Raw genomic sequence first — 25,488 nt, 5'->3', positions numbered from 1 at the left:
GACAGAGGCCGGAGGCTGGCTGGTGCAGCGATGTTTAATGGCAACTCGTAGAAACCAAGCCCATGCACAAGTAGAAAGTGCTCATGGAGCCGGCCGGGGGCTCCCGCCGCGCCGTGCAGCCCTCCCCGCGGCGCCTTAAATAGATTCTTCACTATACTCTGTATGTTACAGTATGTACAGGCCCCCTCCCCTCGGGGGACGGGGGGGACGAGGCGGGCCCCTCCGGCCCGGGCGCCGCGGGCCGCCGGCGGGCGCCGGGGGAGGCGGGCCGCAGAGGGAGGGGACACACGCCAACATGCGGAGTCGGGTGGGGGGTGCGGTCGGCCCTGCGACACGAGGGGCGCGCGGCGGAGGGGGGCCGAGGCGGATACATTCAGAGACGCGTCCAACAAATAAATAAGGCAAGTCAGGAAGGGTCGAGGCGGGTGCAGGCAGAGAGGGGGCCGTGGAGAAGGGGCAGGCAGGGCTGCGGAGGTCACGGCGGAAGATGCAGGGAGGTGGGGGGTTCGCGGGTCGGGGGGGCCGGGGAGCCGAAAGATCGGGGGCGCGACCCAGGGGGTTGAGGTGGGGCAGGGCGGAGACCTAGGGAGGGGGACAGCTGCCGACAGGGGGCTCCCCTCCCCCGGAGAGCCCTCTCCCTGTTAAGACTGCCAGAAGCGGCCCCCAGGGCGGTGAGGAAGGCGGGGCGCAGGTCAGGTGGCCAGTCCGGGCTGGGGGAGCCCTTCCAGCTCCTGGTTCTGCTTCAGTTCCCTCATCCTGCAGAGAGACGGGGAGTCAGGAGACCAGCGGACGGGGCCGCGGGGAGGCTGGGGCGGGGGGGGGGTGTGGAGGTGCCCTGGGGGACCCAGCCAGGGAAGGGAGCACCTGTGTCGGCAGCGCCGCAGGAATCTCATGATCTTCCGGGCTGCCTGGTCCTGCTTCTTGGTGAGAAAGGAGCCTCTGGCGGAAGAAGAAAGGATGAGGAGCTGTGGCACACCAGCGCCCTTGCCCTCAGCCCTGGGGCCGGCAGAGGGAGGCAGGGGCCGGGTGCTGGGCTCAGACCCCCGGGGCCGCCACGGAGAGGCAGGGGCCGGGTGCTGGGCTCGGGGCTTCGGGCCTGGACGTGGAGGGCTGCGGGCGGCCGTACTTGCTGCGGGCGGGCAGGCTGCCCGTCGGCCGGTGGGGAGGCCCGGGCCGGCGGCGGTAGGAGCGGTAGTGCTGCTGGATGAGTACAGCCGCCCGGCGGCTCTGCTGAAACCGCTTCTGTTCATAGTAGCTTCGGAACTTGCTCTGGATCAGGATGGCCGCCTGGGTCATCTTCTTATAGAGTGCAAACTGCAGACATGGGAGGAGGGGACGGGGGCTGAACTGCAGGTACAGAGACCTGGACCCCTGCGGGTCACCCCCAGGTTCAGCTGGTGCACGTCTCTAATCCACACGCTCACGGAAAGGCCGAATCATCACGGACAACCTCCCACCCAGACCTCATGCCTGATACCTTAAGCGCAATCCAGGTCAGCTTGTGGAGAGAGAAGGGCAGTTAGGGCTTCAGCAGCGCTCTGGAGTGGGGGTGCGCGCGCGTGTACGGGTGTGTGTGTGTGTGTGTGTGCGCGCGCGCGCGTGTACGGGTACCCGTGTGCAGGTGCGCGTGTGCAGGTGTGCGCGTGTGCGGGTGCGCCGTCCAGAGCCCCGGCTCTCACCTGCTTGTACTTCCGGTAGCAGCGCTGGATCACGGCCGCTGCCACCTCCTGCTGCTCCTTCAGCCTCCGGCCCTGGGGCAGGACAAGGAAGTCAGCCCCCAGGGGCCCACCTGGCCACTCCTGACCTGCCCTTCAGCTGGCCGTGAGCCCACAATCTCCCCAGCCCTCTGACCTTGTACTTTCGGAAGGCTGTCTGGATGACGCGAGCTGCCTCGTACAGTTCCCGCTGCTCGTGATCCGACAGCGTCAGCAGGGCGAAATCACTCTCCATCTTGCCGCTGGCGGAAGCAGACAGAAACTCTGCCCAGGAGGGTGCTGGAGGGACGGCCAGGCGCCCACGCTCAAAGGGCAGTTCGCTGGAGGGGGACAGGGAGAAGGGAGGTCACGGGGCGTGTGAGGGCCCTCCTCTTCTGCTCAGGGACTGCGGTGGGGAGAGCTCCAGCGACAGCCTGGAGAGGGACCTGGGAGCTCCTCAGCCAGTTCATTCTTCCCTCAAAGGCCCTGGGGCCCGAGCCCCGCAGTGGAACGCTGGCTGTGGGAGAGGCTCCTTCCTCGCTCCCATGTGCCATGGACGCGTCTGGATGCTGTCCTGAGCTGGTCACCTGGTAGGGGCGGAGCTGGGGAAATGGTCCACATTCTCCAGGTAGCTGGCCAGCCACGACATGGTCTCGCTGAGCCCAAGGGCCCCTGTCCGCTCCCTCATAGGCGCTCCGGCCTCGGGCAGCCCCGAGAAGTCCTCTCGTTTAATCCGCTCTGGTGTGGCTTCAATGATCTGCTTGGCCAGTGAGATCATGTCCACCTGCATGAAGGAGAAGCTGCCGAGTCCCGAGCCGCCCCGACTGCCAGGTGCTCCCGCCCCGCCACCGCGCAGCCACCGTCCACGACCTGCCCCGTCACCCCTCACCACCAGACCCTGAGGCCTCACGGACGGCTGTCTCTGCTCCCCACTCTCCGATTCTTGCATTTACACCCCCTGGGCTCCCCCGTGGGTGCACAGCCCTCTGTGTGGAGACGTGGGAAACGGGACAGGAAGGGCCTGCTCCAGATGGGGACTCAGGAACTGAGCGAATGGAGCACTTGCCCTTCAGGAGGCTGGGCCCACAACCCCAGCACCCCCAAGCCCCCCTCCACGCCCCGCTGTGCACTCCGTGCCGGCCACATGCAGCGCGGTACTCTGTGTCTGGGCTTCAGTGCTGCACAGTGAGGCCGGTGGCCTCTCTGAGGCAGGCAGGTCCCGGGTTTGGGCAGAGCAGTGCAGCGCTGCGCTCCCAGACTCCTTGCTGTTAACCCCATGGCGGCCTCCCCGCTCCTCACTCCATCGTGCCACCCCGCTTCCCAGAGAACCCTGTGTCCTCATGGATCAGCGGGGAACCCCTACAACCCAGCTCCAGCTGAGGCCACTCCCCAGGATGTTCAACCTCTGATGCCTCATGATTTCTGAGTCACAGTCTCTGGTGGGAGCTAAGCAAAGGGTTCCCATGCCTGTCCCCAAAACAAGGGTAACCGGCCCCTTCCTCCCAAACTGAAGCCAGACCCTGCTTCTGCTGGTGGGATGCTCAGCGTCTACGCCACACCCCCACCCCGCCCCTCACAGCTCCGTGGCCGCTGCGTACCGGGATCACATCCACAGCCGGCGGGCCGTCCACGTCCTCTGGGGCAGCCCCACCGTCCGGGGCTGGTGGGAGAGGAGGCGGTGAGGGGCTGGGCCCCTGGGGGTTGGTGGCTTCACAGTCCATGAGGAATAGGGGCGCCTCGGGGGCACCCGAAGAGACCTGGCCAGGGACAATGTCCTGCATGGCAATCTCGGAGGCCAGCCGAGGCTCGGGCGCAGGACTGCCGTCTGGGGCACTGGAGTAGGCCGATGTGACAGAGAAGGCGCCGTCCGACAGCTCCGAGGGCGAGGAGACGCTGCTCAGCCCTGTGAGGGGAGGGGAGCCAGGGTAGCGGGAGCCCTGGCCGCCCCCCTCCCACCCACGGCCTCCTCAGACTGGGAACGGCCCTCACCAGTGTCGGGGCTGGAAGAGGGGGGCGACAGGGCGAGCGGGGGCTCGGCTGAAGCTTCCTGTCTCTGCAGCTCCTGCAGGCAGCGGGCCAGGCGCACGTGACCCCGGGAGTGCGCCACGGACAGGGGCAGCCGGCCCAGAGAGTCGGGGATGCTCAGCGCCTGCCTGTTCCAGCGGAAGAGGAGCACCGCAGCTTCCAGGTGGCCCAGGGCGCAGGCCCACATCTGCGGGGCGGGGAGGGGGTGAGGCCTGGGGCCGCCCTGCGCTTCCCCCCCCCCCCAAGACCCCCCAGGCAGCACGCCTGGCCCCCGGCCACCCTGCATGTGCTCACCAGAGGGGTGCAAGAGAAGTGGTCCACGTTGAGCGGGTCAGCCTCTTGCTCTAAGTCCAAGCTCCCAGTCCCCACACTCCTGGAGGATTTGGGGCAGGGACACCAGAGTCCGGTCAGGGTGAGGGCAGGTGCCGCAGTAGCATCAGAACCGAAGGGGCTGGGGAGCAATTAGTCTAGAAGCACTAAGGTCAGGGGGACGAGGCCCTCAAAGAGACGCAGAGCCTGAGGAGCTCCGAAAATCAGCATCACAAGTCGGGGGTGTTAAAATTCCCCAAGTGAGAGCCCTCTCCCAGCCCCTCTTCCCACAGTGAGCACAGCTCCCTCCTCAGCCCCCTGGCACTGGTACCCCCTCCCCGCGGCCCTGCTCACCGCCACTGGCTCAGGGTCTCGATGAGGCGCGCGTAGCCCTGGGCAGCGGCCAGGTGCAGGAGGCTCATGCCCCGGAAGGGGCTTCCGTGCGCCAGACGTTCAGGACCCCTCCAGGTGGAGCGTGGGATCATGCTCTCTACCAAGACCACCACCCGTGCCTCAAAGCCGGGCCCCTGGCCTTCATCCTGTGGAACAGACCCCCTTATGCAGGGACCTGAGAGTCTGGCCCCCTGGCTCGGGACGGCCCTGGCCACCCCCGCCTGTCCTCTCCCCACACCTCCCCTTCAGGTTCCTACCACCCAGACCTCTGTGGGCCGTCAGCTCTCCCGGCCTGGGCTCCGGGACGTCCCCCACTCCCACAACCGGCTTCCTCCAGCCACTCCGGCAGCCAGACCTCACACAGCCTTGCCCGTGTGCGCCTGCACACCAGCTCTGGTCAGCGCCATGCCCACAGATGGCCGGGCATCCTCTCCCCGTCCCCATCCTCAGAGCCCTGGGCCCATGACTGCCAGCCCCCAGGCTCCCCATCCCCTCCCCCACCCCCGCCTTCACCCCCACCCGCTTCAGATCAGAAATAGTCTGAAGCCTGTCATGCCAAGAGGGTGCCCAGAATAGCCACTCCTGCCACGGGGTGACGTCAGGGAGGAGGAGGCTGGGCACACGAGGGACGAGAGTCCCACAGCACAGCCGTTTTCTCTAGGCGGACCCTCCTTGGCTCCCCACCCAGACCTCCCCCCTCACGGAGCTACCTGGATCGGAGGTGCGTCAGGACCGCGGCAGGTAGCCTGCCCGGCTGCTGCCATGTCCGCCATCCGCTTCTCCATCTGCTCTAGCCGCTCCAGAATGGACATTCGGAACTGGTTGTCTGAGGGGGAAGAGGTACGGGAGGCTGAGCGGCGGGCGGGGTCTGGGAGGTGCCCCCAACACCACAACTGGCCCTGTGCCACGACCTGGGAGGGGAGGCCCCCCCTTGACTCCTCACCCTACATGCAGCCCACCCAGGACGCAGTCCTTAAACTAGAGCTTTTAACACGTCCCGCTGACCTGGGACCAGAACCTGGAACCAAAACCCTGTCCTTCAGGACACAGACGTGGTAGGGATTCCAGCGTGCGGCCCTGTGCTGCCCCAGATTGCTCACGCTCACACCCGCTCACACGCTCACGCCCTGGCCCTCTAGGTGAGCCCTCCGTCGGCTCTCCTTGCCCCAGACACTACCTCTGTCCCCCATGCTGGGCCTGAAGGACTCCAGGGCCCCTCCTCTCTGTTATCCACTGCCCATGAGAGCTCGGGGGCTGTGATTCAAGAAGCACCACCCCCTCCACCCGGCCCCCCGCAGCTGTCCACAAGGAGGATGGCGGGGCTGGAAGGTGACAGAGATGGATCACCATGTCCATTCCTCCTCTTCTCCCCCCGCCCCGTGCCCAAGAACGCACAGGCACGCGTGCACACGCCAGGCTCCGTCTGGGCCCTCCTGAGATCACACGAGGACAAGGAGGGGAGGCAGGAGGGGACTGGAGCCACCGGAAAACAGGCATGAAGCAGGGCAGAGGTCGTGGATGTCCCGCCTGAGATGCCAGGGCGGAAGGGGCTCAGGGCCTAGAGGGGACGGTGGGGGGGAGGGCGGACCCCGAGCAGAAGGGTCGACAAGGTGAAGGAGAGGAGGGGCAGGACCGCGGGGAGATGAGCCAAGCAAGCAGCACAGAAGGGAAGGAGGCACAGTGCAACCAGGAAGCAGGGGGAGGGAGGAGCCCCCGCCTCCAGATAGCAGGGCTTTGGGAGGGGGCCCCCCAGGGGTGACACAGCAGGGGCATGACGGAGGGAGGGAGGGATGGAGGTGAGCTCAGCAGGGGCAGCAGCGCAGCGGGGAGAAACCCGGAGGAGGAGACCCCGAGCTGGACGCGGGGGGCCGTGGGGACACCGCACTGGGAGGCACGGGGAGGAGAACCAGGGAAGGAACACACACAGTTCTCGATTTAAGCACACGTACGTGTGCGCGCGCGCCTGCTTGTATAGGAAAATGTACTAAAGCGTATTAAAGATGAGTGTCACCGGGGGGTGATATGGTCAATTTTCTACTTTACGCTTCTCTGTTATTTGCCAAATTTCTCACGGCAAACGCCTGTCCTCAAAAGTAGAGGGAAAAACAGCAAGGAAATTGCAATACGCACATCAGTACACACGTGTGCGTGTGCGCACCACGCACACCCATGTACACCGCACGTACACTGCTCCTGGCCCCGCCTGCCTACGGCCCGTCTGTGGGACAGAGGACAGGCCAAGGGCTGGGGCAGAGATGGCTCCAAGGTCTCCGGGGGCGAGAACAGGAGGGACAGTCGCTGCCGCCTTTAGAACTGACCCATGACGCAGGAGCTGGGGAAAGGGTGGTAGATTGGGGGCGGGGCGGCGGCCACCTGAGTCCTGGGGGGGTCTAGGAGCGCATCCCATTCCAATGTTGGGCCCAACACGGGGTACTCACCGTCCAGTGACAACCAGTCGAGCTGAGTACTAGGCAGTGACAGGAACCGGCGGGCTCGATACTCAAAGAGCACAGAGGCGGAGAGGGGCCCCTCCCGCCCTGCCACCTGCAAAGACACCAGCCCCACCTCATGGGCTGGGGGGCGCAGGGTCAGCAACACGGGCTCTCTCCCTGGCTCCTCCTCCGGCCCCGCGTGAGAGCCACACACGACATTTCAAAGCTGGCGGGATGCCGATCATTCAAGGACCTAATACCTCCTGGGGGCTGGGCCTGAGACACCCGGGGTTGTGACCCTGCAGTGAAGTTGGCACCAGGCCTGGGAGCTGAAGGTCCACAGATACCTCTGCTTAGGAAGCAGCCTGATCCCCCAAGGTCTGGGCACAGAAGTCATGAGCCTGTCACCAAGGTCGGGGAAGAAGAAGCAGCTGCTCACCGCAGGGTCCAGTGAGAGCTGTGTCCCGGGCTCGCCGTGTCTCTGGCCTTGAGAACGAGACCACCAGGCCCCGGTCCCCAGACTACAGGCTGAGACAATTCCCAGCACCCAGCTTCCCTGGTCTCCCCTTGCCGTTCACGCACCCCCGGACCAGGCTGTCGCGATGGGGCATGCTCACAGCAGACCTGTCACCCCGTCACTCTGGTGGTCCCCGTGGTCCCAGAGCAGCGCTGACTGCTGGGTGCAGGTAAGGAGCACGGTCGGAGGCAGAGGGGAGCCTCCGCACTGAGCTCTAGGCCATGCTGTCCAATAGAGCTTTCTCAATGACGGACACGTCCTGGATCAGCACCGTCCAGCAGGGTGGCTACTGAACCCTCAACGTGTGCTTGCTGTGAGGGAGGTGCCAAATCTTCCGTTTTAGTTCATTCTAATGAATTTCCACGGGCCCACATGGCTAATGGCTACCTTACCAGACGGCCCAGGTCTAGGAGGCAGTGTCCTTTAGTCCAAGACTGGTCGAGAGAGACCAACATGTCTCCCTTCTCATGCTCCTGAGAGCTCCCCGGACTGGAACCAGAGACTGACTCCAACCAAGCCAGAGGGCCCGGATGGACAGCTGAGGCCCGCTAGGTCAAATGCCTGACCTCCCAGGAAGGGGGTGCCACAGACCCGGAAGGCCGCCACTCAGCTAAGGACTAGATTGCTTACGCCAGAGCCTAGACCTTCTGACACATACACCCAGACTCACGTGCCTGTTGGGGGGACACGGGGCTCCCCAGCCCGCGAGCTGCCCCTCCCCCGAGCGCTCCCCACCCCCGTACCAGGACAGTAGCAGCGCAAGACCCCAGGCTGGACAAGCGAAGCTGGCACGGCGATGTGATCGAAGACACAGGAGTAATGCTCGGCGGCCTCTGTCCAGGGACCTGTGATGAGCACCTTGACCCCACCCTGCAGAGACAAAGCCCAGAGTCATGCCACTGGAACTCGGCTGGGTGTTCGTTCACTCATTCGCTCATCGTGAATTCAGACCCTGAGGGAGCCTGTGCGGTATGGCAGGCCCTGCGCTAGGTGCTGGGGTACAGGGATGGGGCAGGACCCAGCGAGCCTGGCCCTCCTCCCAGCACTCCTGCCGGGACAGGGAACTCCCTGCTTCCCCACGGCCACCAGCTCGTTGGCAGACAGCGGTTATGGGCCGAAGCCCTCGCCCTGGGCTCCCACCAAGGTCCCTCCTCTTGTTCTCTGGGGCAGCAGACAGCAGAACTTTACTGCAGGGGACAGACCCTCGGTCTCCCCAAGTCCGCGTCGAGGGCACCCGGGGACTCACAGGACCCGGCAGGCAGGAGGTTGGGGAGGGAGGGAGAGAGGCTATCTGCAGAGATGAGGGGAGCAGCTTGGCTCTGCTCTGCTCTGCTCTGCGTCGAGCGAGGGGCGGGATGGGAGCGAAGCCCCCAAGCAGACAGGGGAGAGCAGGGGGCAGCGCTGGCTGAGCGAGACGGAGGGGGCGCTGGGGCTTGAGGCTCACCTCCGGGTAGGACCACTCTGGGGAGAAGTCCGTGATGGTGCTAAGAGCAGGAGGGAGCTGGGTGGCTGGGGCAGGGACGCCTGGAGCCTCATCGCTGATGAGCTCTCCCATGAGGTCTGGGAATGACGCAAGACTGAAGGGCTCCAGTTCGCTGGCCCCAGCAGCTCCTCCAAACAAGGCCTCCCCTCTGCCTCCCCTGCCTGCCGGCTCCAGGGGGGCAGGTGAGGGTGGGGGTGAAGGAGGGGGTGAAGGTGCGGGAGGGGTGGCCCCCTGGGCCTTGAGCTCCTCCCCACGGCCATCGTCTTGGATGAAGAAGCGGTTTCCTCTTCTCCCACCTGCTCCTGGCGGAGGAGGGGGACCCCGAGCAGCCTGGGGCTCTAGGGCAGCGGCGGGCTCCAGGGCAGGGCAGGGGGTGTGGGCGGCCTCTGCCTCGGGGAAGTCTGGGCTTACCCCCTGGCCCCCCCCGTACGTCTGGCCCCTCTGGGGGCTGTTGAGAAAACGATCCGGGTCAAAGGCAGGGCTGGGAGGAGCTGGTGGGGCAGAGGCCTCGGAGCCTACGACCACAGCCAAGCTCACGGGAGGCCTCGGATCAGCCTGGGCAGCCAAGTGCCTGGCGGGCGTCAAGCCCCCGGCCCGCGGCTCCAGTCCCGTCAGGAGGAGGATTGCAGTGCCTCCCCTGCGCGAGCCCCCTCGGGGGGTGGGAGGGCTGGGTCTGACCTCTAGGGGTTCGGCAAAGCCGGAGGAAGAGGAGGACGAGGAGGAGGAAGAAGAAGGGGAAGTGTGTGCCTTGGGGAGCTCCGGGGGAAGCGGGGCTATCAGCGGAGGGGGCTCCGGGGGCGGCGGGACAGAGGTCAGTGTTAAAGCGCGGGGCTCCACTTTGGGAGAGATGATGCGGTGTTTCGTGCTGCTGCACTTGTGGGTGAGGCTCCCGGAACCTGCGGTGGGGAGGGGCGGGAGGGTGGCGGTTCTCCACCGTCCCCTCGCTGCCGCGTCCCCAGCTTCCCTCGCCCGGCCCCGGGCGACAGCCGTACTATCGGCTGCGGCCACTGGGAGGCAGGCGTGCACCCCCAAATGAAACAGGACTGCAGGGGCTCTGCGGGGACAGCAGCTGAGACGAGCAGGTAGAGGCATACGGTAGGGACGTAGGAACACAACCGACGGGGCGCCAACTAGCAGTAAAGCTGGGGCTGGGTGTAAACGGCCACGCTGGAGTGGCCCAGAGCCACTAAGGGCAACAGACAGAGCGAGAGCCTGGGCTGGGCCAGCGTGCCCCGGGGGGAAGGCCTCTTCATCCAGCTCTCTTTCTGGGATATGCAAAAGACATGCAAATCAGCATGCAAATGCCAGCAGGACAGAGAGGCCCGAGGAAGCGCGGGGTGCTGGCCGGGAGACAGCTCCAGGGTCAGGGGTCACGCACCGAGGCCCCCACTGCAGAGGCAGGCGTGGGTTCGCGGCGCGGGCTTGGCCGGGTGGCTGTCCAGGATCTGTTGCACCAACTGCTCCACAGAGAACTCCTCTGTCCCGCCCCCACAGCTCCACTTGATGCCATGAACTGGAAGAGTGTTGGGGTGGCGGGTGCTGGGGGAATCTCACAGGACAGGCCCCGAGACTCCCGGCCAGCAGCCTCAAAGCTCGCAAACCTCCTTCGGCCCCTTCTCCGCAATGGCGAGAGCTCAGAACATGCCAGAATCCTCGCGCCCCCTCAGGAAAGCACCCCCTGGCTCGCAGGGAGCTGCTCACCCCACGCGGGGGGTACAGACCTCCCCCCGCCCCCCCCCCCCGGGAGGCGCCTGTCTCCTCGCCCCCTGGGAGCGCCTTACACATGGGCTTCAGCTGCCCCAGCAGCTCCTCCCGGGACCACTTGAGCCACTCGCGACGGTCGCTGCTGACGGAACAAAAGATGGGGCTGCAGCCCTTCCCACAATCCTCCAGGGCTGGGACGTTCAGGTAGTGCACAAGCACGATGTCAGGGTTCTGAGAGCACAGGGGCACACACAGAGCGCCGTGGGGAGCCCGCTCTCTTCCCAGGCCTGGCGCCCTCCATCCCTCACCCCTCTCCCCTCTTCCCAGGCTCCTCCTCCAACTCGGGACCCAGTGGGTCATCTCAGACCCCAGCTCCCTCAAAGAGCCAGGAAGCCCCCGGCCCCTTACCTGCAGCAGCCAGTAACAGCGCCGATGGAATGTGGGGACGATGGAGGAGTGAACGTAGCAGCCGTACAGACACTGCCAGGAGACAGGCTGGGGTGGGGGGGGGGCTAGTCTGCTCCCCAACTCTTCCTCTGTTCGGTCCCTTTGCAGGAATCCCAACCTTTCCACCAGTTCGCCAGCCCTCGCCCACCCCCGCCTACTCCCCATCCCGGGACCCCGCGCCACAGGGACACTGGGGGGGCCTTACAAGGCGCAGCAGACGGCACATACAGGAGGGACTGTCTAGAGATGAGAGGGCAGGGCGAGGGCATCTGAGGAGCAGTGATTCGAGGGAGGGAAACCGTGCTCAGAGGCTCAGGACTTGGACCCCTGAGGGGAACAGGCCTGAGCGGCCTCGGGGGGAGCCTGAGTCCTAGAGAGCCGGGTCACGGAGGGACGTGGGAGGCGGGCCGTGGGCTGAGCCACAGCAGTGAGAAGGGGAGTGGCCGGGAGGGTGGGAGGAGGCGGGCCGGAGCCCCACTGAGGACGCAGGAGGGCGGCCAGGGCTGACGGCTGGACACCTGCCTCACCTCCATGCCCTGGACCTTCAGCTTCATGTGGTCCTCTCGAGTGGTCTTCCCATCCTTCCGCTTCTTCCACAGGTACCCATCCTTCCGGTACTTCACCTTCTTGCGGTTGTAGAGGATGATGGAGCCGTTCTGAGGCCTGACGAGGGGAGGGCTGGCCTTGAGTTCTACGGCGGGAATCCAGGAGCCCAGCCGCTGCCCGCCTTCACGAACCCGCTCACCTTGTCTTTGGAGCACAGGACAGCCACTCGTCATGCTTCTCAAAGGTGATCAAGTAGGATGCGATCTCCTGTAGGACAAGGGGCACTCAGCTGGGGGTCCCCGGGTAGACTCTGGGGCTGGCCTCCTGCTCTGCTGAGCTCCGGCGGCTACTGGAGGCTCCCAGCAAGGACCGCTGCCCTCCTGGGTCCCAGGCTCCATCTCAGACCCAGGTCTGATCTCCCCTTCCCTCCTCCTCAGCCAGGGCCAAGTCGAAACTCTCCACCCTCCGTGCTTCGTGCCGCCTCTGACTTCACTTTCCAAATCCCATTTGTGCCACTTCCTGACTCAGAAAACCTCAATGGCTTGACACTGCCAGGAATTCCGAATTCCTCAGCCTGACTCCGAGTTTCTCTCAGACCAGGGATAAAACCGCTCCCGCCATTTACCTATATTCCTACCATCCCTGCCAGACCAGCCATGGATTCTCCACCGAACGTGCCCCGAGCCATGAGCTCCTGAGTGTTGGTGTCCCCCCCAGGCCTGAACGCCGTGCACTCACTTCTCTGAGCCTGGACACCCTAAGTCATCCCACAGACCACATCCCTTCCCAGATCTCCACCAAGCCCCGCTCCCTGCCCTGGCCCTTCCTGCATTTACAGCAGTCACACACGCATGTGTCCTCTTGCTGACAATGCTCATCTGACGAAATAATCAAGCGCTGGGTACACACGTAGCACTGTGTGTGCACGTGGGGAGCGGGGAGCACACAGAAGGTGTGTAACGTGAGGACCGTGCCTCCAGAAGGAGCCAGCGTCTCCCGGTGGTTCAAAGCAGAGGCTCCAGACTTAAATCGACTACACGAGGTAGACCCGTTTCCTTCTCTATGGCACGGGGAGAACAACAGTGTCCGCTCCGCAGGGCCATTAAAGGACTAAGGGAGGTAACTGAGGTCAGGCGCTGAGCACAGCGCTCGGTTTGTAAGAAATATTCTGCTGCTGCTTGCTGTTATTTTTCCCCAGGGTGGATGTGCCCAGGAGTGAGCGCCTATAAGACGCAGGTCTCTATACCTCCTCTGTGGCCCCCAAAGAGCTTAGAGCAGTGCTCTGCACTTAGGAAGACCCCCCATCCGCCATCCTCCAACCCACCTTGCCAGGCCCTACCCCCCAGGGCTCCCTGGAAAACCTCATTTGTATTCCACCGAAGCCGCTCTGGTGGCAGCAGCGGACAGCGAGGAAGACACTCCAGCAGCTTCTTGGGGAGAAAGATTTTCAGGTGGTGGTTGTTCTCTAGAGGGAACCAGAAGGGAGGGTTCAGTGTGCTGCCTCGGACATGTCCGACAGCCCAGGACAAAGGGGCTGAATCCAAAGCACTGGGTGGGGGGGGGGTGCTGAACCATGACAAGGGGAGCAGGGACGCAAGAACTCAAGGGTCACCACAGCCGGGAGAAAGAAGGGCTGGCAACCTGGGCTGTGAACTCACCGGCAACCTCGGTGGTGTCCTTGGTATTCATGGTGAGGGCTCCAGGGGGCAAGGTCACCCCCGGCCTGAGGGGCCGGGGGGAGGGGGAGTCTGTGCTGGGAAGGGAGAGAACAAGGTCATGGCAGAAGCCCCCCCACATTGACCCAGGATGAGGAGGAGGAGCTGGGAGAGGGGTGTGGAACTGTGTCCTGGTAGCCGGGAAAGATGAGGAGGCAGGGGGAAGGGGCCAGACTGAGATTTGAGTAGAGCTGGGCATGGAGGAGAGGGAGAATCCAGACCCGGTGCCAGGAACCAGCAGGGTGGGGAGACACCACCGACAGAGTCATCAGGAAGAGACGAGTGGGCGGGGGAGGGGGAGGCTGGCAGGGCTGGCGTTTCCCAGGCCCTACAGCAGGGGCTCTCTGTGGAAGCTGGGGCTACGGTGGGGTCAGGGCCTGGGGGCTGGCACTTCGGGGACCTGGTCCTTGGAGGGCGGTTCGGCAAATGGGAGCCCAGATGCCGGGGGGAGGGCTGGAGACCTAAGTCCGCTGGAGCGCTGGGCCTTACAAGACACACCCTGGGTTCCTTCTCGATTTGATATTTGCAAGGCGAAGGGCGTATCTGACGACGGATGGTAACCTCCTCTCTCCCCTCCAGGTCGGACCTGGGCCAGGTACCCAGGCCTCGGCTTCCCGCCCCCAGGACGACCCATCCTCCACTCTGAGGCTCCCGGCCCTCCCCACCCCTCCTCCACCAGCGCTCTCCCCAAATGCCTCCGCTTCCCGGGGCCTCCAGGCCCACCGTACCCCATCTACCGCTCTGGCTCCAGCCTGAGCCCCCACCCTCCCGAGGGAACAGATGGAAGCTGGAGGATGCTCTCAGCGCGGGCTCCGGGCGGCGGGCTCCGCCAGGTGTCCGGGGTGGAGAGGGGAGGAGGCCCGGCCGCGCTAGCTGTGTGCAGGGCAGCCGGTCGGGGTAAGGACTCCGCCCCAGGGCGCAGGTGCGCAGTCCCGGCCCGGCCGCCTGCCAGGGTGCCGAGCGGCCCCGGGCGGGGGTCCCCGGAGAAGCCCCGACGTGGGAGGGTCCGCCGCCCGCCCGCACGCTGGGGCGCTCCGGAGACGACGCGGGGCAGAGCCCGCGGGCGCACGGCGGCGAGGGCCGGGCCGGGGGCCGGGGCGCGGGGTCCCCCGGCGGTGCCGGCGCCGCAGGTCCGCCGCGGGGCCCGGCGCGTTGCGGCGCCCCCTGGCGCGGGGGAGGAGGACGGGAGCCGGCTTGGGGGCGAGCCGGGAGGAGGGGCGGGGGTCCCCGCGCAGCGCGCCCGCGGCCCGGCCCCGTAGCGGCGCCCCCTGGCGCGGGGGCGGAGAGGCGGGCGAGAGGCCCCGGCTCTTACCTCCCGGGGTCCCGCGGGTGACGGCGGCAGCGGCCATTCTACCCCACACCGACCCCCCCCCGGCGCCCGCTGACAGCGGCGTCCGACGTCACTGCGCACGGGGCGGGGCCTCCCCGTTAAGGGGATGGGGGGCGGCCGGGCAGCCCGGGGCGGCGGCCGCGGGGCGGGCCGGGGGCAGGCCTCCGGGGTCCGGCGGGACCCAGCCCGGCTTCACCGTAGCTGGTCCTGCAGGAGGGGACGGCGCCCTCCCTCCCCACGAGCCTCCCCATCACTGCTCCCCGGGCAGAAAGACACTCTGGGCTCGACTTGCTTGCTTTTTAATGTCAGAACGGAGGCCGGGGATCGGGCCTGGCGGGGCGGGGGGGCCGGTGGGCAGCCGGCCCCGGGGAGCCCCGCGAGGAGCGGGTTGACCAGGGAGGCCAAGGGGGCTGTTAGCGCCCAGTGCTGGGGGTGGGGGCAGCTGGGAGAGGCTGAGGAGGGGGACACGCCTCGCTGTCCCAAGTGGGGGAGGCTCCAGGGCCGCCAACCAGGCTGGGGCCCTCGGGGCGGGGGCAGCGGGCGGCAGCGGGGGCATGGGGTCCGTCCTCACTCCTCAGACTGCACCTCCATCCCCCAGGGCTTGCAGAGGAGCTTCCTGCTGGCTGTGACAGCGCTGAAGGAGGCCAGGGAGCCCAGCCGCCTGGGGAGGCAAGACCCCCCCCCGCGGCCCAGGGGGCTCCAGGGAGACCAGAGCAGCTGGAAGGATGAGAACGGGAAGGGCGGTCTCTCCGGATTTCCTAGCCCCCAAGCCCAGGCACCCCCCAGCCTCTCTGCGTTTTGTTCCTCTCCAGGGGTGCCACCCAGCCTGGGGCTCCGGCCTCCCGCTGTCCCTCCTCGCAAGACCAGGCGGCCCCCGCACCCTCCTCCACCCCACCAGCTTCCCGCAGCAGACCTGGGGCCGGCCAGCCGTGAGAGGGTGGCCGTCTTCCTGTGGATAGGCAGCCCTGTCCTCTTCCGGACCCCGGTATGCGGTGGCACTGGGGACTCCACGGTGGTCATCGGCTAGTGCCAGGGGCTCAGATGCAGCCCCAGAGCTGCCCCACTGGGCCTTCTTCTGTCTGTGGTGATGTGAGGCTTAGGAACGCGGGGCCTGGAGGCCAGGCTTCCTGTCTCTCCGCTCTTCACCTCTCTGCCCTGAAATACTTCCTGCTGGGACCCAGGGGTGTTATCACTGGACTTCCAACCGTCCGTCCCCAGCTTCCTGCCCCCTGCAGACTGGAGCACCCTCAGTCCGGGGACTCAGAGGTGACCCGTGGCTACCCACGACCCTCCAGTTCTGTGGACGGCTTTCCTGTCCTCAGTGACCCTGTTCCCACCCCTTGCAGCTCCTGTGGTTCATCCTCCACCCCCAGTTCCCGTCTCTGTACAGCCCCCAATTCCTTCAAAGCTCTCAACCCCTTCCTTAGTTCAAACCCTCCTGCCCCCAAACCCTGCTTGGCTCCCAGAGCCCAGATGTCTCTCTCCTTACTCATTGATGAGTCTCTGTCGCCTCCTTAGATCCTCCAGGTGATAAGTGACTGCCTTCACCCGGGCTGGGATGCCCGCAGGTCCCTGCTGCATTCCTGCCAAACGTGGTCTCCTTCTCTTTCTTCTGCAAAGCACCTCTGGTGGTGGGAGCCCCTCCAGGGTGTACAGGCCAGGCTGGGAGCATCCAGTGGCTCTCTGTGCCCGAGAAGGGGGGGAAAGGGGCCAGAGGGCAGAACTGGGCCTCTCAAGGGAGGCCTTGGACTAAAACAGGGAGTCAGGGGTCTTGGGAAGCCCAGATCATGGAAACAGGGTGACTGATGCAAAGAAAGGAGGGTGTGGTCCGTGCTGGTGGACAGCAGAGGGAAGAGGTGGTAAGTTTAGCTGAGGATAGGATAGCAGTGGGTATGATTTTAACCAAGGAGTGCCGAAGGGCACAACGTTCGTCATACCAGCAGGGGTGGGGTGTACTGTTCTTCCGTCCAGGTGGGGCTGTAAAGCACAAAAGGAGAGCTATGTGCAGAGGACACCCCCACCTGTAATTGTTTCTTGGGCCGCGTCTCCCAAGCACCTGTCCATCCGGCAGTAGGAGCTACGGTGTCCATCGGCCAGGGGTCCCCAGACGAGGGCTTATTGCTGTAAGGCTTAGTGCAAAACTCCACAGTCTTACTTCCCTCTCCTTTTCTCTGTGTCTACCCACCTGGGCCTTTGGCTAAGGTTCTTCCAGAAAAGGCCTCCGGATCGCTGGGGCGGCAGTCCAAGGCTCTGGGAAGCCAAGCCAGGGGGTGCCGAGCGGCGGACCACTCTGGAACACCTAAGGGAACAAGGGAGGCTTGGGGCTGGCTCACCCCTCGCAGCATCCGCTCGCTCCAGGGATTCAGGGGTCCCGTCTTTCCGTGGGACCCTCCGGCCACGTGCTCTCCTAGCCGTTTCCGCTGAGGAGGTAGTGAGATCTCTGCTTTGCGAGACTGGAGACTGCAGTTGTTTGAGCCTCGGATCTCAGGCCAAATCTCAAACGTCTACGCCCAGCAACCAGAGAACACCGCATTCAGCTGTTACAGAGGAAGGCCCCAGCGGCTCCGCTGATGTGACAGGCAGGTTCCGGCTGGTCAGTGCAAGGGCCCAGCGGAGCAGAGCCTCCGTTCACTCCTGCTTTGTCTCCCCTAACTCAGATAAACTGCTATCCTTCTAAGTAGCAAGGGGTGTGCAGAGGGGTTTGAGAACAGGGCCCAGCACTTCCAAAGTCCCCAGACTACATGCAGACTGGCCTCCTGCTCTCCAGGGGAGTGTCCTAGGGGTTGGCCTGGATTCTCTCTCTTCTCGTCTCCACCTCTCCTTATGGGATCTCCCCCAGGCCCATGACTTTAAATACTACCAATGTGCTAAGGACTCCCAAATCCCTATCCTCCCCTGGACTCCACACATGGAGTCCACATCTCCTCCCCAGCCTTCCCCACCTCCCGGGAAGGCACCCCAAATGCCCAGTTGCTAGAACCCACAAACCTGGTATGCCTCACTTTCCCTCAACTCCCACATCCAGTCTGTCAGCAAGTTGTGTCAGCGCTACATCGAAAATATACCCAGGTTTTACTTAAAATGAAAAAGTTAAAAAATAAAGGTTCACTTAAACTAAAAAAAGGCGGGGGGCGCTTGGCTGGCTCACTAGGGAGAGCATGCCACCCTTGATCTCAGGGTTGTGAGTTCAAGCCCCATGTTGGGCAGTGTGGAGCTACTTGTATTAAAAAAAAAAAAAAATTTTTTTTTTTGATTTTTAAAAAAAGTTTCACTTAAATTTTAAAAAGATAAAAAATAAAATAAAATACACCCGATTTGACCACTCCTCAGCCTTTCCACTTCCACCGCCACTCTTCGGCTCATCTACCCCGGCCCAGACTACTGCAGTGGGTTCCTCCCGCTCTCCCTGCTTCCCTCCTAACTCCCCAATCATCTCTTCTGCCCGGAGCAGAGTGAGTTACCCTTTAAACATGGTTGTGTGAAATGACAGACAGATTGAGATTTACTTCAAAATAATCTGAGGAGGAGGAGGAGGCTGGGCGGTCGCACAGATGAAATGATCGTCCCTGGAATGATAATTTTTGAAGATGCCGGCAAGGGCACACTGGCTTCGTGATGGGTATTTTCTCTACTTCGGTATTTGTTTGACATTTTTCACAATAAAGAAATTGGGGAGAAAGAAAAACGTCTGCTCACGCCATTTCCCTGCTGAAAACCTTCCACTGATCCCCACTGCCCTTAGGATAAAATCCAAACCCTTTTCAATGGCTTGTAGTCCGACTTTACTCTCTACGTTTCCCTTGGGCGTGAAGGTTCAGTGTCACTGGCCTGCTTCCTGGTCCTACAAGATACTGCGCTTATTTCTTTGTTGGGGCTTACCACCCCCTCACACGCCCCCACCCCAACCCGGGCTGTTATCAGACCGGCTGCTTCTCAATCTTCCAGATCTCAATTCAAACTCACCTCCCCAGAATGGTCTTCCACAATCACCCTATCCAAACTTGTGTCTCCAGAACATTCTATTTTGCATTACATTACGCTCGTCTTTTATTTTTCTATGATACTTCTAACTGAAATTGTATTTACGTTTGGACCGTCTGTCTCCTCCCTCCAGAAAATAAGTTCTGTTTGTCTTTATCCCTTATCTAACTGTTGAATCCTCGGTGCCCAATATCACGTCCAGAACGCTGTAGTTTTGCACAAAAACTATTTGCGGAACAACTTAACGAATCATTGGTCCTCTGAGACCAGGCACTGAGCTTCTTGTTCCTTATTTGCTACTCCTGTCGGGGAAGAAGCCAGGCGTGCAGGCTTCCCTCCATCCCATCCCCACTGGGTGGGGAGGACTCACTTGGCAAAGGGGATGAGGTTGTCTCCATTTTCCTGCACGACTGGACTGGGCTGGGTGGCCGGACCCGGTCTCCTCATTGGTGCTGGGAGGATAATGGAAAACGAATCATTCACTCATGCCCCGGCTGTAGGGACGAGACCAGCCGACGATCTAGAGATTGGGAAGAGGGTTTGTGGTTCACGAAAAAGGAAGGAGAGCTTCAGGGCTATTTCTAGTGCTGGGCATGTTTAGGAGCTGACCGCACACACAGTTTAAAGGCAGCGAGCGTAGGGAAAGTGGACGTTAAAGATAAATCAGGAAATTAATTTTCTGGAGCCAAACGTGCAGAGTCAGCGAGACCTACAGATGGTGACTTGGGATGGTGGGAGGACAGACAGCGGAGACTGGTAGGGCAGAGGGGCTCGGGGGTCGCGGTGCAGAATCGCCGGTCGGGCGCCGACAGCTGAGGGCTGGTAAATGGTCAGGTGCGAGCGCCCACGAAAGTCACACGGGGGCAGCGCAGAGTGGTCCGCCGGCTCCGAGGAGGGAGCGGAGGAGGGGGCGCTCGGGACTGCGTGCAGGAAACGGGGGGCAGGCCAGGGCCAGACTCGGGGGCGGCCGGGCACAGAGAGCAAGCGAGGACGCCAGCGGAGGGGTCTGCGCGGGGCGCGCCGGGCCCGGGCGGGTAGGCCGAGCTCAGGGGCCCTGGGCGGGCGCTCCCCCTCCCCGCTCTCCGGGGCGGACGGCACTCCACAGCGGCCCGGGAGGTGGCCCAGGCCTTGCGGGGCCACCTGAGCGTGCCAGCGCGGGGCGGGGGTCCCGGGCGGGTGCGCCGGGCCGGGCCTGGGGGAGCGGCGGCCTGCGGGCGGAGCCCGGCGAGGCGGAGGCCCGGCCTGTGGGTCGGGGGCAGGCCGGGCCCGAGACGGCACCCGGGCTCCTGCCGGGCTTGCGCCACCTGCGGGCCGGGCAGGGGAGCGGACGGGAGCGCACAGCGCCGCCGCCCGCGCCAGGCCCCCGCACCTGAGGCGGCGGCGCGGCGGGTTCTAGAACGCCAGGCCGGGCGCGGAGGGCAGAGGCGCTGACGGGAGCGCAGCGGCGGAGCCGGCGCGCCGCGCACCCGGGGGCGGGGCCGGGGCGGGGCCAACCCTGGGCGGGGCGCGACGGGCGGCTCCGCCCCTGGGCGCGCCTCCGACGGCGGCGACGTGCGCGGGTCCGGGGCCTGGGTCCCCTCCAGGGCCCGCCCCCCTGCCCCCCCCAGCCCTGCAGCCACCCTCCACCCCCCACCGCCCTGCCGGGTGCCTCGGGCGCCGTAACCCTCCCGCCAGCCAGCGTCCTGCGCGCCTTTCTGCGCCCGCCGCTCGGTTCCCCGTCCGCGCCCGGTGGGCCCCACAATCCGAGCGCATTGCCCCCTTAACAGCAGTTCCCGGGGCGCTCCCGGGCCCGAGTCGGGACGGCGCGCGCGCCCGCCCGCCCGCGTGCGCGCGCCCGCCGGTCGCCCGCCTCTCGCTCCCGCCCCAGCTCGCGCTGCCCGGGCGGGCGCCGGCCGCTGGCGCCGCTGCTGCTGCCGCCCCCGGGGCGCGAGTCCGCCGCCCGCCGCCCGGGGACCCGGCGAGGGGCGGGCGCAGTCCCCAGCCCGCTCCGGATCTGCCGGCCGCCGTCTCACGCCCCCCCCCCCCCCCGCCCCGGGAAGGTCGCCCCCGTGCCCTCCGCCGAGCCGCTCGGGGAGCCCCGCCGCGACGAGGTGAGCGCTCGCGGGGGGGGGGGGTGGGAGGGCGGGGGAGGGAGGGGACGCCCGCCGAGGAATGTGCCGGCTGGGGGGGCGGGGAGCCGGGGTCCCGGGCGGCCGCGGGAGCCGGGGTCATGTGCTGTTTGTCCCGCGGAGGCGCAGAGAGGTGCCAGGCCCGGGGCGGCCGTCGGGCGGCCGGCCGGGAGGGAGCACCGGGTCCGCATGGCCGCCGGCACAGGCCGGGACCGGGGTCCGCGCCGGGATCACCGGGCGGGCCGGGGGCAGGTGGCCCCGGCCGACCCTCGGCCGCGCCACCCTCTTCCCTGCCCCGTGAGCCGCGACGGCGTGACCACGGCGTTTCCCCGTCGTGGCCCCTGCCCTGGGCAGGGTCTGGGGGGTCGGGGCTGTGCTTCCTGACACAGCCTCTGTGATCTGAGCTCCTCCCTTCCTGTCCTGGGACGCACCGACCCTGTCCCCCTTCCCGTGCCCTGACCAGGAGGGCTGCGGAGGGGAGGCCCAGCAGGACGGGCGGTGTGGTCCTGTGGGGCCACAGAAGGGGCCCCAGCATCCCGGTCTGCCTTCGCGAGCCTCCACCCTCCTGCCCGTGGGCGTGGGCTGCTCAGCCTCTCCTCCCAGGGTGTGAGCACTGGGGCACCCACATTCCTGGGCTCCAGCCTGGCACCTTCCCCAGGGCAGTGGACGCCATAGCGCTGGCCCCAGGCTGGGGCTGGGACCTGCCCGGTTCCTTTTGGGGAGACCCCAGTGCTTTCCGGTCCCCCAGTGAAGTCACAGGTATTTCTCACGGAGCCCCCAACAGAGGAGCCCTGGGGGTTGGTGTGATGGATACAGGATGACCCCACCCTCCCCTGCCCATTGTCCAGGATCCTGAGGAGGAAGTGCTGGGGGCTGGGCGAGGGGTTTGGGGCCCACAGGCTGCCCGTGGATCCCAGGCCTGGGCTGTTCCTCCAGCCCTTGAACTTTGCCCACTGGCAGTTCCTCCCCGTGTGGAGGCTGTGCGCTCTAGGTTTCTACTTCTTGGCTGGCACCGTGGGGGAATTTTAGGGCAGGTTTTAGGTTTGGGGTTTTCTCTCCTGTCTCTCCTGGGCTCCCACTTTGTGCCGTCGCCCCAGAGCTGCCCTCCCTGTCTGCGATTTCTGTGTCCGCGATCTTCTGTGGCTCCTTCCTTTGGTCCTTCCCTCATTTCCTCCGCAGCACGACCTGGATCTGCCTCCTGCTGTCTGGGATCTCTCCCTCTCTCCGTGTCTGTGACTTTCTGTCGCTCCTCTGCCCCTCTTCCTGTCACCGCCGGTGTCTCTGCCTCTGCGTCCCGCTCTCTGAACTGCCCTCTGTCCAGCCTCTCTCTCTCTTCTCTCTCTGGGCGTCCAGTACACTTGTGAGTGACGAATAAAAATATCACGGTCCCTGTCCTTGGACTCACATTGCCTTCAGCCACTCGGGAGGGACCGCTGTCCTCCCTTCCCTAACCTTGCCCCCTGCCCCTGCCCTCCAGCCGTGGAACCCCGACCCACCTCTGGAGCCCCAGGTGCCTCCTAACCACTCTTCCCCCACAACCAGGGTTTCCCCCACAGCCCCAGCTGGTGTGGCCAGGCCCCCAGGGTAGGATGGGGCTTCCCCTACGAGGGCCGGTGGCAGCCAGAGCTGATACAGCCCCCCTGGTCTGGGGCCAGGACACCAGGTAACTCTGGGATGATGGCCCAGGGCCCTGCGAGCTGGGATATGGCCGGGGAGAGAGGCAGGAACACCACTGGGGACTCCCTGAGGAGAGTGACATTCGGGAGAAAGGCCAGAGGGTCAGGAGCTAGGTCCCGGAGGGGCTGGGGAGCTGGGGAAGGGGGTGGAGATGCTGGATCCTGGGGGCAGACGCAAGGCAGTGTCCGGGTCCCCCCAGCGGGCTCTGACCACCTCTTCTGTCTCTGTCCTTCAGCTGAGGAGGGTGAGCGTCTCGGGAGCCATGGCTGGCGCCTCGGTGAAAGTGGCCGTGAGGGTTCGGCCCTTCAACGCCCGTGAGACCAGCCAGGATGCCAAGTGTGTGGTCAGCATGCAGGGCAGCACCACCTGTGAGTGAGTCCCAGGGGCTTGGCTGGGCACGGGCGGGGCAGGCGGGCCCGCCACGCTGGCCCGGCCGGCCGCGCTGAACCAGGAGGATTGAGCTGGGTGCGGAGCAGGTGCTAGTCGAAAGGGCGGGGGCAGGGTGGGGGCAGGCTGGCCTTTCCGAGCTCCCAGTCCCTGGGAGGGGGAATGTTGGCCTGGAGCCCTCCATTGCCCAATCGGGGAGGCAGCCTGGTGGGGGGGCGGGTCCTGAGAAGCCAAAATTAGCCTTGTGGCTGGAGGGGGTGGGGCGTATTAAAGGGGAGAGGTGAACTAGCAGAGAGGTGGGGAGTGGGTTACCTGGACCCCCACAACGTGGGGGCACGGGCAGAGGTCGGAGTGCCTGACCTTGGCCTTCCTGTCTTTCCTTCTCCTACCCCGTCAGCCATCGTCAACCCCAGACAGAGCAAGGATGCCCCCAAAAGCTTTACCTTTGACTACTCGTACTGGTCACACACTTCGGTGAGGTTGCCGGGGTGAAGGGAGAGCTCAGCAGTGAGGAACGGGGGTTTAGGCCCTGGGGAGGGGGCACTGCTGGGAAATAGGGCTGGTTTTATGTTTGGGGTAATAGGGACCGGGGTGGGAGGGCCATGACCCCAGGGTGGGGGTGAGTAGGGCCCTTAGGGCATGACTGAGACCAGGACGCGGGGAGGGGGAATCCCTCGGGGTGACCGTATAGGGTCCTGTCTCGGGAGAGTAGAACCATGCCTGGGGGTTGCTCAGGGCACGTAGGACCTTTGGGCGATCAGCAGCGATGGGGACAAGACTCTCGGGACCCAGACCCTAAGGACGGAGTCACGTAGGGTTCCCGCTCTGTCTCTGCTTCGCTAGGCCGAGGACCCCCAGTTTGCATCTCAGCAGCAGGTGTATCGGGACATCGGAGAAGAGATGTTGCTCCATGCCTTCGAAGGCTACAACGTGTGCATCTTTGCGTACGGGCAGACCGGGGCTGGGAAGTCGTACACAATGATGGGGCGTCAGGAGCCAGGGCAGCAGGGCATCGTGCCCCAGGTACACGCCCGCGACCTGGTGGGGCAGCCAGGGCAGAGCAGCTTCAGCTGCCCCCTGGGGCAGGAAGGGCCCACGGACTATGGAGCAGAGACCTGGGTCTCTGAGGCTGTGCTGATAGGGAATGTGAGGCGGGGAGGGGCGGCCCCGTGGGGAGGGGTCTCTGCCCCCATCGGAAGCAGCAAAGCTAGAGCCAGAGCCTTGCTGCTGGAGAATCCTGGGTCTGAACCCTGGTTCTGCCACTTGTTGCGGTTTTATGTCGTCTGTGAATGCGGCTCATCGCAGACACGCCTACCGTAGTCAGGGTGCGGACTGTAGAGAAAGCAGATGCGGGTAACCGGGAGCTGACCGTGATTCTCCCTGAGCGTGCGGCACAGTGGCCTTGCTGCGGGCTCTGATGTCAGGGTGCCGGTGTTTGCTTCCTGGCTCACCATATGGTCGTTGGTGACGCTGGGCAAGCATGAACCCCGGGGAGGTTGCTTTCCCATCTGTAAAATGGGAACACCCGCCCCCTCGGGGCTGGGGTGGGGGTTAAACAGAGCCACACAGGCCGGGGCCCAGCAGGGCGCCAGGAACAGCTGCTTCTCTGTGTCCCCTTCCAGCTCTGCGAGGACCTCTTCTCTCGTGTTAATAAGAACGAGAGTGCTCAGCTCTCCTATTCCGTGGAGGTGAGCCTGCGTCCTGGGGGCCCCGGGCTGGGGAGAGGCAGCAGGGGCAAGACTACGGGCATCTCAGGACTCAGGCAGCCTCGGGCCTGCCCGTGGCCCTGCCCCGTTACTCACGGAGGCTTTGGGCAGACGATTTCATCCCCCTGCTCTTGAGTTTGTTCACCCCTGAAAGGCTAGTGACCGGCCCCCCTGCTAGGGCTGTTGGGTCAGCGAGCCCGCGTGTGCGAAGTGCTCGGCGCCGCGCCTGGGGCGACGTGAGTGTTCGGTGTCTGCGACATGCCGTCACCCACATCCCGTCCGGGGAGTTGAGCGCAAGTTTCGTTATCAGTACGTTTAGCACGCTTGTCGCTTCTTATTTGCTTCTCCTGCTCAGGTGAGCTACATGGAGATCTATTGTGAGCGGGTGCGAGACCTCCTGAACCCCAAGAGTCGGGGCTCTCTGCGGGTCCGGGAGCACCCCATCCTGGGCCCCTACGTGCAGGACCTGTCGAAGCTGGCCGTGACCTCCTACGCAGACATTGCTGACCTCATGGACTGTGGAAACAAGGCTCGGTGAGGCCGGCGGCCGGAGCGCAGGGAGAGGGAGCCAGGCAGGTGAGAGGCCGGATGCAGTGACCGCTCCTTCCCCCCAGGACCGTGGCCGCCACCAACATGAACGAGACCAGCAGCCGCTCGCATGCTGTCTTCACCATCGTCTTCACGCAGCGCTGCCATGACCAGCTCAGCGGGCTGGACTCGGAGAAGGTGGGGTTCCCCCAGCCCTGGCTGCCTACCCCGTTCCGTTGCCGGGCATCGCACTGATCTGCCCGCCCCTCCCGCCTCCCACACCCCGTTACCTCCTGCCCTTTCCCCCGACCCCAGGTCAGCAAGATCAGTTTGGTGGACCTTGCTGGCAGCGAGCGGGCTGACTCCTCGGGGGCCCGGGGCATGCGCCTGAAGGTAGGGGCTTAGGAGGGACGGGTAAGGTCGATGCTGGGTGCTGTGGGTGGCGGTCTCTGGCTGGGGGGGAGGCAGAGCAGAGTCGGGGAGGGGGCCCCTGTTGCCCGTATTCC

At 64.9% G+C, this 25,488-nt stretch overlaps 4 protein-coding genes and 2 long non-coding RNA genes across 20 annotated transcripts in view; 3 read left to right on the top strand and 3 right to left on the bottom strand.

The window, feature by feature from the left end:
- Positions 1–20: 20 nt before the first annotated feature.
- CAMTA2 (calmodulin binding transcription activator 2) lies at positions 21–14,693 on the bottom strand. Of its 7 annotated transcripts, none has more exons than XM_035724550.1 (23): positions 14,578–14,693; positions 13,209–13,303; positions 12,912–13,015; positions 11,750–11,817; positions 11,532–11,667; positions 10,966–11,052; positions 10,635–10,788; positions 10,232–10,366; positions 8,815–9,749; positions 8,114–8,240; positions 6,860–6,994; positions 5,132–5,247; positions 4,383–4,567; positions 4,014–4,092; positions 3,684–3,906; positions 3,293–3,597; positions 2,282–2,478; positions 1,852–2,035; positions 1,680–1,751; positions 1,478–1,498; positions 1,127–1,314; positions 865–939; positions 693–756 (listed from the first exon to the last, which is right to left on the bottom strand). In XM_035724550.1, exons 2-23 carry the CDS (start codon positions 13,237–13,239, stop codon positions 693–695), a joined length of 3,621 nt encoding a protein of 1,206 aa, XP_035580443.1. In that variant the 5' UTR covers positions 13,240–13,303; positions 14,578–14,693. The 7 variants fall into 7 exon arrangements, with proteins under 7 accessions (XP_027481001.1, XP_027481010.1, XP_035580443.1 ...); XM_027625208.2 differs by having other exon boundaries at positions 10,966–11,037; XM_027625203.2 differs by lacking the exon at positions 14,578–14,693 and adding an exon at positions 13,994–14,133 and having other exon boundaries at positions 10,966–11,037.
- Positions 4,578–6,747, top strand: LOC113939336. Its single transcript, XR_003525198.1, has 3 exons — positions 4,578–4,817; positions 5,083–5,261; positions 5,810–6,747. It is a non-coding gene; the product is annotated as an uncharacterized LOC113939336 (long non-coding RNA).
- Positions 13,467–18,904, top strand: LOC113939335. Its single transcript, XR_003525197.2, has 3 exons — positions 13,467–13,860; positions 15,408–15,580; positions 16,798–18,904. It is a non-coding gene; the product is annotated as an uncharacterized LOC113939335 (long non-coding RNA).
- On the bottom strand, positions 14,805–20,059 carry INCA1 (inhibitor of CDK, cyclin A1 interacting protein 1). 5 transcript variants are annotated; one of them, XM_027625210.2, is made up of 7 exons: positions 19,290–19,917; positions 18,947–19,028; positions 16,781–16,894; positions 16,533–16,572; positions 16,085–16,278; positions 15,509–15,674; positions 14,805–15,312 (listed from the first exon to the last, which is right to left on the bottom strand). In XM_027625210.2, the coding sequence occupies exons 2-7, from the start codon at positions 19,021–19,023 to the stop codon at positions 15,163–15,165; spliced, it is 741 nt and encodes a 246-aa protein (XP_027481011.1). In that variant the 5' UTR covers positions 19,024–19,028; positions 19,290–19,917; the 3' UTR covers positions 14,805–15,162. The 5 variants fall into 5 exon arrangements, with proteins under 5 accessions (XP_027481011.1, XP_027481012.1, XP_027481015.1 ...); XM_027625211.1 differs by lacking the exon at positions 19,290–19,917 and adding an exon at positions 19,946–20,058 and having other exon boundaries at positions 14,819–15,312; XM_027625214.2 differs by having other exon boundaries at positions 14,822–15,312; positions 19,286–19,347.
- On the bottom strand, positions 19,276–21,357 carry LOC118356380 (basic proline-rich protein-like). Its single transcript, XM_035724674.1, has 4 exons — positions 21,334–21,357; positions 20,865–21,041; positions 20,411–20,569; positions 19,276–19,968 (listed from the first exon to the last, which is right to left on the bottom strand). The coding sequence occupies exons 1-4, from the start codon at positions 21,355–21,357 to the stop codon at positions 19,276–19,278; spliced, it is 1,053 nt and encodes a 350-aa protein (XP_035580567.1).
- The window catches only part of KIF1C (kinesin family member 1C), a 19,868-nt gene continuing 14,917 nt past the window's right edge, over positions 20,538–25,488 (top strand). The window contains exons 1-10 of one of the 5 annotated variants that reach the window (XM_035724640.1): positions 20,602–20,666; positions 21,864–22,044; positions 22,227–22,347; positions 22,597–22,729; positions 23,146–23,222; positions 23,592–23,771; positions 24,371–24,436; positions 24,810–24,988; positions 25,069–25,180; positions 25,298–25,375. In XM_035724640.1, the coding sequence (XP_035580533.1) occupies positions 22,624–22,729; positions 23,146–23,222; positions 23,592–23,771; positions 24,371–24,436; positions 24,810–24,988; positions 25,069–25,180; positions 25,298–25,375 (798 nt within the window). In that variant the 5' untranslated portion in view covers positions 20,602–20,666; positions 21,864–22,044; positions 22,227–22,347; positions 22,597–22,623. Of the gene's footprint in view, positions 20,667–21,863; positions 22,045–22,226; positions 22,348–22,596; positions 22,734–23,145; positions 23,223–23,591; positions 23,772–24,370; positions 24,437–24,809; positions 24,989–25,068; positions 25,181–25,297; positions 25,376–25,488 lie in introns of all 5 variants that reach the window. The other 4 variants (XM_035724639.1, XM_035724642.1, XM_035724643.1 and 1 more) reach the window with 4 other exon arrangements.

Source organism: Zalophus californianus, chromosome 16 (assembly GCF_009762305.2).
Source record: "Zalophus californianus isolate mZalCal1 chromosome 16, mZalCal1.pri.v2, whole genome shotgun sequence".
NCBI lineage: Eukaryota > Metazoa > Chordata > Mammalia > Carnivora > Otariidae > Zalophus > Zalophus californianus.
This window is presented reverse-complemented; position numbering and strand designations above follow the sequence as displayed.

Excerpts from the sequence above, each read along its gene's own strand:
- CAMTA2 (XM_027625203.2), bottom strand. Across the intron at positions 11,038-11,531 it reads TGAAGGTCCAGGGCATGGAG|TGTCTGTACGGCTGCTACGT; the intron begins GTGAGGCAGGTG and ends GTCTCCTGGCAG. Across the intron at positions 5,248-6,859 it reads CGACTGGTTGTCACTGGACG|ACAACCAGTTCCGAATGTCC; the intron begins GTGAGTACCCCG and ends CTTCCCCCTCAG.
- LOC118356380 (XM_035724674.1), bottom strand. The coding sequence starts at position 21,357 with ATGGCGTCCACTGCCCTGGGGAAG. Across the intron at positions 20,570-20,864 it reads CCGGCGGCCATGCGGACCCG|ATCCGGAGCGGGCTGGGGAC; the intron begins GTGCTCCCTCCC and ends GGCGGCCGGCAG. Across the intron at positions 19,969-20,410 it reads GAGAGGCGGGCGACCGGCGG|AACCCGCCGCGCCGCCGCCT; the intron begins GCGCGCGCACGC and ends CTGGCGTTCTAG.
- INCA1 (XM_027625212.1), bottom strand. The coding sequence starts at position 19,023 with ATGAGGAGACCGGGTCCGGCCACCCAGCCCAGTCCAGTCGTGCAGGAA. Across the intron at positions 16,279-16,532 it reads AGTACACCCCACCCCTGCTG|AGAGCCACTGGATGCTCCCA; the intron begins GTATGACGAACG and ends TCTCGGGCACAG. Across the intron at positions 15,675-16,084 it reads CGACAGAGACTCATCAATGA|ACAGAAGAAGGCCCAGTGGG; the intron begins GTAAGGAGAGAG and ends ACATCACCACAG.